Source organism: Siniperca chuatsi, linkage group LG3 (genome assembly GCF_020085105.1).
Source record: "Siniperca chuatsi isolate FFG_IHB_CAS linkage group LG3, ASM2008510v1, whole genome shotgun sequence".
NCBI lineage: Eukaryota > Metazoa > Chordata > Actinopteri > Centrarchiformes > Sinipercidae > Siniperca > Siniperca chuatsi.
Window position 1 is genome coordinate 25,462,334 of NC_058044.1, and position 12,380 is coordinate 25,474,713.

General features: G+C 40.1%; 2 protein-coding genes across 5 annotated transcripts in view; both read left to right on the plus strand.

Annotated features, from left to right (window-relative positions):
- Positions 1 to 329: 329 nt before the first annotated feature.
- Positions 330 to 2,917, plus strand: cep20 (centrosomal protein 20). The gene is made up of 4 exons (XM_044188542.1): positions 330 to 475; positions 1,203 to 1,400; positions 1,702 to 1,786; positions 2,333 to 2,917. The coding sequence occupies exons 1-4, from the start codon at positions 448 to 450 to the stop codon at positions 2,460 to 2,462; spliced, it is 441 nt and encodes a 146-aa protein (XP_044044477.1). The 5' UTR covers positions 330 to 447; the 3' UTR covers positions 2,463 to 2,917.
- Positions 2,918 to 7,282: 4,365 nt separating this feature from the next.
- Positions 7,283 to 12,380, plus strand: part of myh11a (myosin, heavy chain 11a, smooth muscle) — a 29,727-nt gene continuing 24,629 nt past the window's right edge. For 3 of the 4 annotated variants that reach the window (XM_044188452.1, XM_044188473.1, XM_044188483.1), the window contains exons 1-3: positions 7,353 to 7,509; positions 11,129 to 11,493; positions 11,882 to 12,038. In XM_044188452.1, the coding sequence (XP_044044387.1) occupies positions 11,152 to 11,493; positions 11,882 to 12,038 (499 nt within the window). In that variant the 5' untranslated portion in view covers positions 7,353 to 7,509; positions 11,129 to 11,151. Of the gene's footprint in view, positions 7,510 to 11,128; positions 11,494 to 11,881; positions 12,039 to 12,380 lie in introns of all 4 variants that reach the window. The other variant, XM_044188463.1, reaches the window with a different exon arrangement.

Genomic DNA, 12,380 nt, shown 5'->3' on the forward strand with positions numbered 1-12,380 from the left:
CAGGTCAAAACTTCTGCTTTCTCGTGTCTCATGTCAAGTCTTTAGGGATTCAAGTTTCAAGTCCTAATTTTTGTGATGTACAGTAAGCCTAACTTGAATCTAAGTCTCAATTCCCAAGTCTACAGCTCTTATTAACATTATCACCTTTGTATCAGGTGTTATCCAAAGGAAAAGAGAAATATGAATGGCCATGTTTTGATGCATGCAACCAGGGATGTGATTGACTCTGAATCCACATACATTCCGCGTCTTGTAATCATCATAATGATATACAATGAAAACAGTGCTGGCGCTCATTTTTAAGATAATAAAAATGCATATGGCATCTAGGATGTGATGTTTGGGGTGTCATGAACCACTTGGTTGTAGTTACACAACTCAGTCACTAGATGGCAGAACTCTGTAATATGAACAGTGGCAGACGGTCGTTTGTTTATACTTGTTGCAATGGCGACCATCACTGAACTGAAGTGTGGTAAGCGCTCTCTATCATTCGTGATTTTATCCGCTTATTACATTCTTAAGTCAAGCTAGAGTAGATAAACGACAGGTCATTTTACTGCACACGTTAGTTATATTGCATGTAATACTGAATAGTTAAGTTAACGTTATCTTAACCACAACAACATTACGCCCTCGTGTGTCCATTCAAAAATCCAACACTTTTGATAGCTAAGTGGCCCTAATTGTTAGCAAATTGACGCCTTAAAGTGATTCAAGGATATCTTTAATGCTATAATCTTCATTTCAATTCGGCTTATATAAATACAGCCTAGGTACCACATAATTCTAGGTTTTCATGGATTTGACACTGCTCGTCAACTTTACAGTAACCTAACATTAGCAAGCTAGCTAGGTTACTTTTGACCGAAGATGGTTATAAGAATAAATGGTAAAGTGCATTTCTTGAAATCAAGACAAGTTTGAATAATCACATGTATTCCGATTTAAAGAGTGGTTCCTACTGCCTCTGGTACGATATTGAGTCATATTTGAAGAGGTCTATATCTTTGTCAGTAAGTTTGGGAACATTAAATTCGAAAATTAATGAGTGGAGTACGGCAAATATAAGAAATGGCTAGTTAGTTGAATATACTAAGATACCACGACGTAACGTAAGCTCACAGTCATTTGGCCGGAGGGTCAGGTAACAAACCTAACACCTGACTTCTTTTTAATCCAATAAAACCTGAATATTTTAGCCGTGAGGGAAACGCTGGAGTCCCGTGGTGTGCTGGGCCAGCTGAAGGCTCGTATCCGGGCAGAGGTGTTCAGCGCCCTGGATGACCAGCGTGAACCTCGTCCGCCGCTGTCCCACGAAAACCTTCTCATCAACGAGCTCATCCGGGAATACCTGGAGTTTAACAAGTACAGATACACTGCGTCGGTACTGACAGCAGGTGGGTGAAAAGATACTAGCACAACTAGTGTTTTCTCAAACTGGGGGGGGCGTTGCACAAATGCACCACATTTTCTGTATATGTGGTGTCACGTAAATGATAACGTGTTTTGGCATTGGTTTGATCACTTTATGGTCAATGAGTAAAAGCAATAGCATTTTTTTTAAAGTAGAGCAATCTTTTCATGCGAAAGCAGGAGTATTATACTTGACGGAGACTCTCAGTTGGCTTTCAGGTTCCCGCTGCAGTTTTTTGTGTAAGTGTATACTGCTTCTAAACTCAGCTCTGTTTGTTTTCTCAGAGTCAGGCCAACCTGAAGTTCCCTTGGACAGACAGTTCCTGGCAAATGAGCTGAAAGTCACAGAGGATACAAGCTCCAAGTCTGTGTAAGCGCAGTACAGTCTGCTATCCAACACAGTGTTCAAATATTTACTGAGCTCTCTGGGGGTATGATCAGTTATGGGATAATAATTTCAAACGCTCTGTGAATCATCACCATCGCCATAGTTCCATCTTGAAATACCTGAAGAGTTTCAATAATTTCAGCTTGTCCTCACCACTGCTTTGGAAAATCATGACTATTAGTTTGTGTTTTCTTTGAGGGGTCTTAGTTTAGCGTACGTGGCTCAGCAGATGCACCAGGGATTGTGTCACTTTCCTATCACTGTTTCTTTTCCTATTACTTATCTCTGTGTACTATCAGGGAAAACTGAAAAACACATGATTTAAAATAATTACTGGCGAGCCATTTGGATAGAGCATGTACCAATGTGACCATAATGACCTGGGTTTGAGTATTTGGTCCAGGACCTTATCAATCAACCCATTTTCTCTCAGTCTCACTCCTTGCTAAAAAAAAAAAAAAAGAAGAAGAAAGGAATGAAGACAAATGTTAATCACAAGTTAATTTTTTTCCACATTTATCTTTCCAGACCTCTTCTCTATGGCTTGGTGTGCCACTTCGTGAACAGCAGTAATAATGGTGGAAAGCTGTTTCTGCGGGGTGCCTCTCTGCCAGCTGGTACTAGTTCCAACAACACAGTACCTGGACCTGATGCCTAAAGGTTAATGCACAATGAGTAGTGGACTAAAAAGATCCTTCTAAACTCCAATAGATGACATGAAATGCAGCATCTTGTTAGATTTTAGTGGCATAATCTTCTTCTCCATAGTTTTTTCACTGTATTCTCACCTGAGTGTAATCTACAGGCATTACAGCATGGACTATATGAATTCTGCTGAGCTGATAAAAATACACAAAGTCTTTGTATTGCTTTATACTGTAAGTTGCCAATGATCCCACATGGCCTTATTTTTGGTAGGTTTAGCATCAGTCATGGTGTTACTGCTCTCAGTAATCTATAATGCTTGTTCTCTCAATAATTCAGGCACAAAGGTCAAATAACATTCCTAGATGTCTTCTCTATTTTAATTTACAAATGTTTGATACTTTTATATTGTCTTTTTAGTTGTTGAAAAATAAATGTTTTATATTTATACACTACACTGAATCTAAACCATTTGTGGAAGTGCTATTTTATGGGCTACCACATGGTGGCAGCCTCACCAAAGATAAGGCTTAAGACTGCCAAAGGATTGAATAGTGATACTTTTTGTATCTATGCTGTATACACTGTGCATAAAAACAGGGTCCTTTAATTGCATTAATATTGCGGTTAAAATGATCTTACTACTTACATTATGTCAGTTCAACAATATGAAGGTATGGAGTTAACCTTTTAAACTTTTGGAAACTTAAAAGTGTATTGCCTGTAAGTACAGCACATACTTTTGAGCATTTGCTTTATGCAGTTTTCATCACAGTGCAGTTTAAACAGTGCTGAATAACCTGCGCCTGAAAGATTTCTAAATTGACATTCAGTTACCTTCCTGTGATTGTCTTAACATTTTGACACTCATTGTGTTGGTCTGTGCAGCAAAACCCACCCATGTTGCCCCTGCACCCCTTTGAGTTGGTCTAAAATGTATTTACCAATCCTATTTTGTCTGTAACAGTCAGATACCTCGTGGTTATTAAGATGTTTTTTCTTGGTCTCACATTGCTGTTAATCCACATGTTTAAGCTGAGTTGAATGGGACATCCTCCAGATTTTATTGCTTGTTCACCTCTTTTGCTCTGTTCTCTGCAGCTTAGGATCCTTATGACCTCCATAACAGCTATGATAGCAATATTAAAATTGTATTAACTGTGCAGAAAAGGAAAGAGGGTCCTAAAGTCATAAAAGTTACACCAGCACCTTCAGTCAACTAAAATATGTATACAATAAGAAAACAACAAGACAAAGAACAACCACCATATGTAGACTCTGTGCTGCACACGCAAACATCGACTGCAACATGCCCATACGCTTTGCATCTCACTTCCTCTCTCACCATTTAAGGGAACTTAAACATTCTTATCTCACGCAACTGAAAGTGTTCCTGAGTTTCTGGAACTGATGGGGGCCGGCCATTTATTTCTCAGCCTGATTACTGATGCTGGAGTTGCACCTCCTCTACCATCTGTAACACAAGCCATGTCTAAATAATTAAATAATAATTTTAGGTAAGGGAAATTTAATTCTCTTCTGCCAAATCTGCATCTCTCATTCTTGATTGTAGAGCCTTTGATATATGAGATCATTGCTCTCAAATGAGTTCATTGAAAGAATGAGGTCGTAATATGTAGCACACAGTGTATTTTGCTGAATTTACCTGTGCCTGTGATGGAGCGAGTAGCTATAAAGATGAAATGTAACCATTTACCATTAGCACAGTTTGTGCAACAAGACGTAATGTACACTTAACTTTATACTGTGTCCTAATGTATTGCTTCTTAGTCCCATTAGAAACGATAATGTGTTGTTTAGTGCGTATGCGTGCTGAAAATAGAGTCACAGCGAGCCTCATCTGGGACATTTGGACTCGTTTCCTTGGAGCAAACCTTTTTTGCCCTTAAAGGCTGTGGCCCTGAGGCGCCCAGTTTATTGGCACCAGATATGAGTGTTCTCTTGAAAATGGCTATATAAGTGGAGGAAGTTTAACAATGGCATGATTGTTCAATTGGCAGTTGGCCCTATAATAGGTAGCATTTCTCCACTGTATAAATTAGTTGTGTGTAAAAGAGACAGCTGTATAAATACTATTGAATGCAGTGGTCTTTTGACTGCAGCAGAGTGAACTGATGTTTGCCCCAGTGCTCAAATTAGAATGCAATTGCATTCCACGAGGGTCAAACATATCCATAAACATATTTTCTCTCCAATAGATGGCCATCTACGGACATGAGGGTGAAGAAAAACATTAAACATACTGTATGTAAGAGATCTCTGCATCACAGTTCAGGTTGTTTTTATTGTAGATTTATTCTGCCACAGTGTGTTGAAGGACAGTCCACATATATAAGCTGTCAACTGTTGTCATTGTGGCTGGTTTAGTTGTGCGTGGAGAACTGCATAAATGTGAGTCATGCAACGTCAGTCGTGTGTTGCATACATTTGGTTGCAATCATAGACTGATGAGCAGTTGGCATCTGCCATCAGTGTGTGAATGTGTGTGTGAATGGAGTGAATGTGATATGTAGTGTGAAGCGCTTTGAGTAGTCGGAAGACTAGAAAGGCAGCTATACAAGTCCACTCCATTTACCGTGTATCAGATAAGATTTTATTTAGATTAATTCTGTCTAATTCTTTTCAAATGGGATTAACTGACTACTGCTGATTTAACCATCCTTCACGCAGACTTTTTATCCATGTTCACTTCCACCGCCTCCTTCCCTTCTTGTCGCTGACGACTTTTCATAGATTTATTCATTGCTCTGAAGAATCACTTAGAGATTATTCTCCGTCTCAGACGACCAAGGGGAGGACAAAGTTTAGGACAGACTCTTTTTGTCAGCACGCAGTGCCCCCATATTTCCACTTCAAGTTTTTCAGGTTCCTGTCCTCCCTTCTCCTGGCATGGATCATCATACATCGCATTAAAGAATGTAGAAGAAGTGACCTTTTCTCTGACAGCAGTGATAGAGTAATGGTCCTGTAATATACCTGTGGGGATTAGCATCGCGAGCAAAGCAGTGACACAAAGTTTAGTGCAATGCAAAAATCATCTGACTGTCTGTCTGTATTTAATCAGATCAAGAGCAGGAAACTCAAACTGCAAATTGCATCTGTCATACAACAACAAGAGAAATATATTATTTATTACAAATATGAAATATTGACATACTGTGTAGTCTCCCACATATTCTCTTGTTGCCCTGGTGTATTGTAGATTTATAAGCCGTAAACCATTTGTCTGTCACAGCTAACTACAGGTAAAGAAACAACTTTGTTTGTTTGAACAATGCTGTTGCTGCTGGACCATATTTAGTCACTGGGGCTCGGGGGGCTTGACTGAGCTAGACTTTGAAAGTAACACAGAAAGCTGCCGAGATTCCATACAGACCCCACTGTCCTTATATGGCACACACTGCAACCTCTCTGTTCAGTGTATCTGCTGCTTTGCCTCACTCTCTCCTCCTCCTCCTCCTCCTCCTTGTCTCATTCTCCATCCCTCCCTCTGCCTTGTATCTTACTCTGTCTCTCCCTGAGTTTTTCAACCCTAGTTTCTCCTTCGTTAACGCCATCCCACCTCCTTGATGTTGGCCAGAGGAAGCCCTGAGATCCTCCATGTTGGTCTTTGGTCTGTCATCAGGTTTCACACACACACACACACACACACCGGCGCAGTGTTGTGTCTCTCTGGCACAAAACAGGCCCCAGCTATCAACCAGTAGCTTGATTTATTGGAGCAAATAGATTGGTGTCCTTATATAGGAAGTTCCATTGGAAAGAAGCTGGAAACAGGAGGGATGCAGGAGAGGAGGGATGGAGGGGGGTATGGCTCTTTGTGATAGTAGAATGTGATGTACGTAACGATAGGAGACACGTGGGATGTAAACACACACACAGAAAGACACATTCATGATGTGAATTATGAGTTATGTACTGAGGGGGAATCTCTTTGAGTGGTTACAGTAAAGGGGGATTCCTGTGCTGCAGTTTGCCTTATGAGGAGTGGGAGCGGATTGCATAATCTGTAAACCCTAAAGGGTGTGGGATTGGAGCATGCAGCCACTAGGTTTTAGTGGTTGTGTCTCCAGCATATAATTGTGATGCCTTTCTAGGTTTTTTTATGTTGTATACTGTATGATCCTGAGCACAGCAAAAATGACAATAGACGCTAAAACTGAATATACAAGTAAAAGTCCTGCATTCAAAATGTTACTTAAGTAAAAGTACAAACGTTTTATCATCAAAATGTATTTAAAGTACCAAAAGTCGCCATTAAGCAGCAGAGTGAACCCTGCTGTGTTATATTACCATATGTTTTATTAACTGATTATTATTACTGATGCATTAACATGTAAGCAGCATTTTAATGTTGTGGTGGCTCATGGTGAAGCTTATTTGAATTACTGCTACACTGCTGGGTCATTTACACACATCATACTTTATGATCTTATGATACGCTTTGCAAGTCAAATCTTAGTCTGGAAAGTAGTAACTAAACATAAGTAAGCAGAAGTATAACGTTGCATAAAATGGAAAATAAAGTGCAAATACCTCAACGTTTTACAGTCCTTAGTTACATTCTACCACTGTCATACACAGACCTCATCTGACATGCTATTGCACAGGTAGACGTACACATAAACACACAGACAAACATCAAGTCAAGTGCCTCTGAGAGCAGTGAGGAGAGAGAATTTGCCTTGTTTTCCATTTAATTGTATTGACTGTTTCATTTTATCAACATTTTATCAGCAGGACTCCGCTTCATTCAGCACCTCTTCATTCACATCATGCCGTTTTTATGACTCTTCAAATCTGCTGGTGTCCGCAGTGCGCATGTCCTCTGCCTCCTGCCCCGCTAATAGATGCTGTCTGCCTCTGGACGATGCTGGGGGAGGAGGAGGAGGAGGAGGAGGACCGGCTCATGCAGCTCCACCCTCGCGCAACAGTGCGCGGTTTAAATGGTAAGGATCTGAATTTGACGGGGGTCATTTGGACTGCTCGTTTTTGGAGTACCTCGTCAACTCCCCTGAACACAAATTTCTTCACATCATGTAAGTGTGTCGTTTACTGTATAGTGTCATTTTAGCAGTGGTGACGCTGCAGTGCACTTGTCATCCCTCTCACACTTTACTAAGTTTAACATAGGTTTGAAGAAGAGGAATTTAAACAATTGAAACATGGAACACGATACTACTTTACACGAACAACTTTAATATTCCTTTACTGGTATAAAACATTATTTAGAAAACGATTTGCTTTAGCTTTTTAGCTTACATTTTTGACATTGCACGGTAAAAAAGTGATGCTGCATTCACTGCACCACGCTGCAGTATATAGTGAGGAAGTGTTGGGTCTGAATATCTCAGTAAAGAAACGGGCATGACTCTGACCATGGAGTTTCCTGTTTTCCTAACATGGCTGTATAAAGCTGCTTGTCTGTCAAACTGTTGTGGCTGAAGATGCAGACACTATTGTGGGAAGTGAGTCCTGACAGTTTTCACATGTCACCAATGAAACCTATCAGTGATGGTTTTGAAGGAGTTTATTTAACCTTTCTTGACAGACAGCTTTCATTTATTGTTCTTGTTAATGACTAATTCAGTGTAAGGGGGGGCATGCCCCCCTAGGAGATTTTTTTTTTGCACCAAATTTGTAATGTTTCAATTTGTTGTTCCAGTATCAGTAAAATTGATATTTATCACTTCCTCAACATAACTTATTTATGTTAGTTATCTTAGTTATGCCACAATTTAACTGTACTTAATCCCTATTGTTCTGTGATAATTACTGAATTACACTGAATTGATAAAACCAACCACTTTCTCTTGTTTTCTTACAGTTCATATTTTTCATTCGATTCATCATTATGAAATGATATTTGAGGGGATTGTACTGGCCGGTTTTGATTATTGGGGGGTTACAACCCTCGTAATTTATGCCTATGGTTCAGTGATATCCACATTAATTTTGCCTACATTTGTCAGTCTATATATGAAATGTTCATTAGCCCAAAGAAACAGCATTACTCTCATTTAAGTTTTTTACACTGACAAGAACTAGAAAGCACACTTCCACCAGAACATGATAGGTTCAGGCACAGATGCCCAGTTTGCCAAAATGCCTAGATAAAGAATCTTTGTGCTGTAAGATGAATGCCTTTGACTTATAATTCTTTATGTCAAGGCATCTCTGAAAAAGTTATGTGCTTAGAGTTTATTTGGTTGCCATATTTGTATATAAAATGGACAGTTCTGCAGAGACCAAGTAGGACCTTCTCTCTAAAGGGACAAACCAAATGTCATCATTAGTCTATTTTAGTCTCCATGATTGAATTATTTTCATGCTGTAATCATTGTACAGGCATGGAAATCCTAATCAGGGTCAGGGTTTATTAACAAGATGATAACAGGAAGAATGATTGCTGTTTCTGAAACAGCCAAGAGAGGAAATGAATAATCATTCACAGGCCCTGCTGGCCAACCTCTTTCACCCACAAATAGAAAGGTCACGTACTCTCCTGGGTGACATTTCCACTTGTTTATTATTATTATTCTAAATAGAGATTTTAAAATAATCGTTATTTGACACATCATAGTTTTTTTCTTCTCAGCCTTGGTGTGATATGTTTAAGAATCGTGGCCAACATCTGATGATAGTGAAGGATTTAATCATCTTAACAGAAATGTGATACTGCTTTGAGTTGATGGTTTGCACTGAACTAAGCAGGCCAGTAACATTTATATTATCTTTTCAGTAATTTATGGTATGACTGTGAACACATTCATTATAATGGAGTATGCTTAGTTTAGTCTCATAGCAAATGATGCATGTGGTGACAAACAGAGCCTTGTGATGGCTGTGAGCCCTCCTTATCCTTTGAATTTCCAGTCAGTCCGTATCAGCCTGTTATCCTGTCAACCCCACTTCAGACAGCTGTCTTCAAGATACCCTGACTGGGTACGAAGCTGAGTTGAAACAACAGAGAGAGAGAGGAGGCTTTACAATGGTATTAAGCCACATTGGAGAGGAGAGGAAAGTTAAAGGGGGTGAGGAGGAGGACCTTGATTGGCTGCATACACTTTAGCACGGGGGAAGTGTCAGGAAAAGTTTACTTTTATCTGCAGAAATAGCAGATCATCAAAGCATCAGCTGGTCCCTTCCTTGTTTCCTCAGAACTATGCTTGGCTCAGTGGACTTATCCGCTGGCTCTGCAGTTTTTGACAAATAGAAAGTGTCTGTCTCTGTCTCCAGTTAATAAATATTCAATATCTTTCAGTAGTTACTGGGTGGTTTGGTTTGGCTGGTGACTAGGGTACATTTATAGGCTTTCTCAGGAGACTCAGTGGCTTTTTTACATATTTCCCACTCAATTAAAGTGTGTGTCAGTTTCAGGGTACAGAGGGATGGAGAGGGGGTGACTCATTGTCTGTAATCCAGGAACCACTATATTTTCTACCCAGTAGTTCAGAGGCCAATCCAATTTGACACATCATGATATGGTTTAAGTGTATTAGACTCACTGGACCAATTTTGTTTGGTGGCAGATTCAGACATATAGTGCAGAGCAAGTTAGGTTCAGGTACAATTCCTGCACCTATTGCTGTTTGCATTTCACAGTATCTCCCACTGCAGGTTCTACTCCCAGACATGGCTGAATACCAGACACTTGTTCATAATTTAGCCACTGCCCGTTGCATTTAAAAATGAGTGCCGCTAGGGGCCCATATGAAGCATGATTGTTAAAGCCCCGGGCCCCCCTCAGGCTTTCTGCCTCGCTGTTATCATTTTGGAGTAAACGACGAGGCCAGCAAGAGACATACTATTCCCTATATGGGCTTTGTTTGGGAGTTCACTTGCCTTGCTGTTTAGGTCCACAGAAAAGAGTCCTGCTCCAGAGAAGGGGCCCATATATGGTCATCACAGCACGAGACTGAAGCCTCCTCGCAGAGAGACAGAGAGAGAGAGATGGAGGGAGAAAGACATGGAAAAATGGATGTTGTCAATTAAGCACTGACTTAATGGAATAGTATGAGTAAATGCCAGTGAGCATTAATGGTTTGGTGATATTTCAGATAAAGCTGTTGACAAAATGTACTGGTCTTTGTTATATATTTGTCACTGAGTTAATTAGTATCAATTTCCCAGCCTCAATCTTTCTATCTAAATAAGGGAGGGGAATTGTTAGTGCGTCTCCCTTGTGGCGTGTGTGAAAGTGTAGGGTCGAGAGGGGGTGGAAGTCTGTGAGAATGACTGGACTCTGGAACTCCCCAACGGATGAAACATATTAACTCTTTGAGTTACAATCACAGGCAGAGACTCAACAAACTGTTTTTCTATCTTTTTACCCAAAATGAAAAACAGAATACTAGCAGCAAGGTTTTTATTTACGTAGGATGTGTATTATAAAGTTGTGAAATGGTTCTCTAAAATAATGTAATTATAATTGATGCATCACTGCAATATCATGTCCTGTAAAATGTTAACTTTCTGTTGAAACCTAATTTCTTGCCCTCTCATCTTTATTTATTTCCTGCCGTGCTTTGTTCCCTCTTGCCTCTGTTCTTTCTTACTTGAGTTCCTTCCTTCCTTACTTTCCACCTCCCTTCCGTCTTGGCTTTTTTTAATCGTTCACTCTTTTCCAACATCCAATTTATTTGTTCCGTCCAACAGTTGGCCCTCCACTTTAACCCAAGATGTCCAAGAAGGCCCCAAGCGAGGACGAGAAGTTCCTCTTTGTTGACAAAGACTTCCTGAACAGCCCCATGGCTCAGGCTGACTGGTCGGCCAAGAAGCTGGTGTGGATCCCATCAGAGAGGCATGGCTTCGAGGCAGCCAGTGTCAAGGAGGAGCACGGCGACGAGGTGCTGGTGGAGCTGGCTGACAATGGCAAGAAGGTGACCGTCAACAAGGATGACATCCAGAAGATGAACCCGCCCAAGTTCAGCAAGGTGGAGGACATGGCCGAGCTCACCTGCCTGAACGAAGCCTCCGTGTTGCACAATATCCGCGAGAGGTACTTCTCTGGCCTTATTTATGTAAGTATACAGTAAAAACATTGATGTAAATGCTCCTACAATCCTTTACTCACATCCTAACAATGTGTAATTACACACAGATGTTTGTATTTATATATTTATGATTTATTTTCTGTCGACTTTATTGATTCTCTAACCCTCTAATCATATTTTGAACCTAATCTTCTAATTTGAACTATAATATAGAAATAAATGTTTATGCAAATACTGACCCTAAATAAGCCTCTTAAAAACTTGAGGCACAGTCAAATGTCCTCATGTTTGTGGACAGTGTTTCAGTCTTTATCATTGCTTTCTATCCCTGACTTGTTTAAGTCCTCCCAATTATAGAAATACAAGAACACAAACATGTACAAAAAGTCCTCACACACGTTATCTTTTCTCTCAGACGTACTCTGGCCTGTTCTGCGTGGTGGTGAACCCCTATAAAATGCTGCCCATTTACTCAGAGAAGATCATTGACATGTACAAAGGGAAGAAACGACATGAAGTCCCCCCTCATATCTACTCCATCACTGATAATGCCTACAGAAACATGATGCAAGGTAGGATATTTCCACCGCTCCCATATTTTTGTGATAGTCCTTTTTTTGTGGAGTTCCTGTTATCCCAGTGGTTGTAATGTAAGGTTTCTCCCACATTACATAGACATGCAAATCACATAAACTGGAAACATAAATAAATTGTCCAGAGTTGTGTGTTTCTAGCTTTATTAGCTCTGTGATGGGCTGGTAACCGATCCAGAGTTACTCCCAGTACATCCTGTTATAGACTGCAGCATCCAATAACTCAAATAAATCAAATGAATGAATGATATCAAGCTAAGGCACGACAAAGCAACATAAGAGCTTGTGTAACCATAACCAAGCAAACTGTTTGTGCAGTGT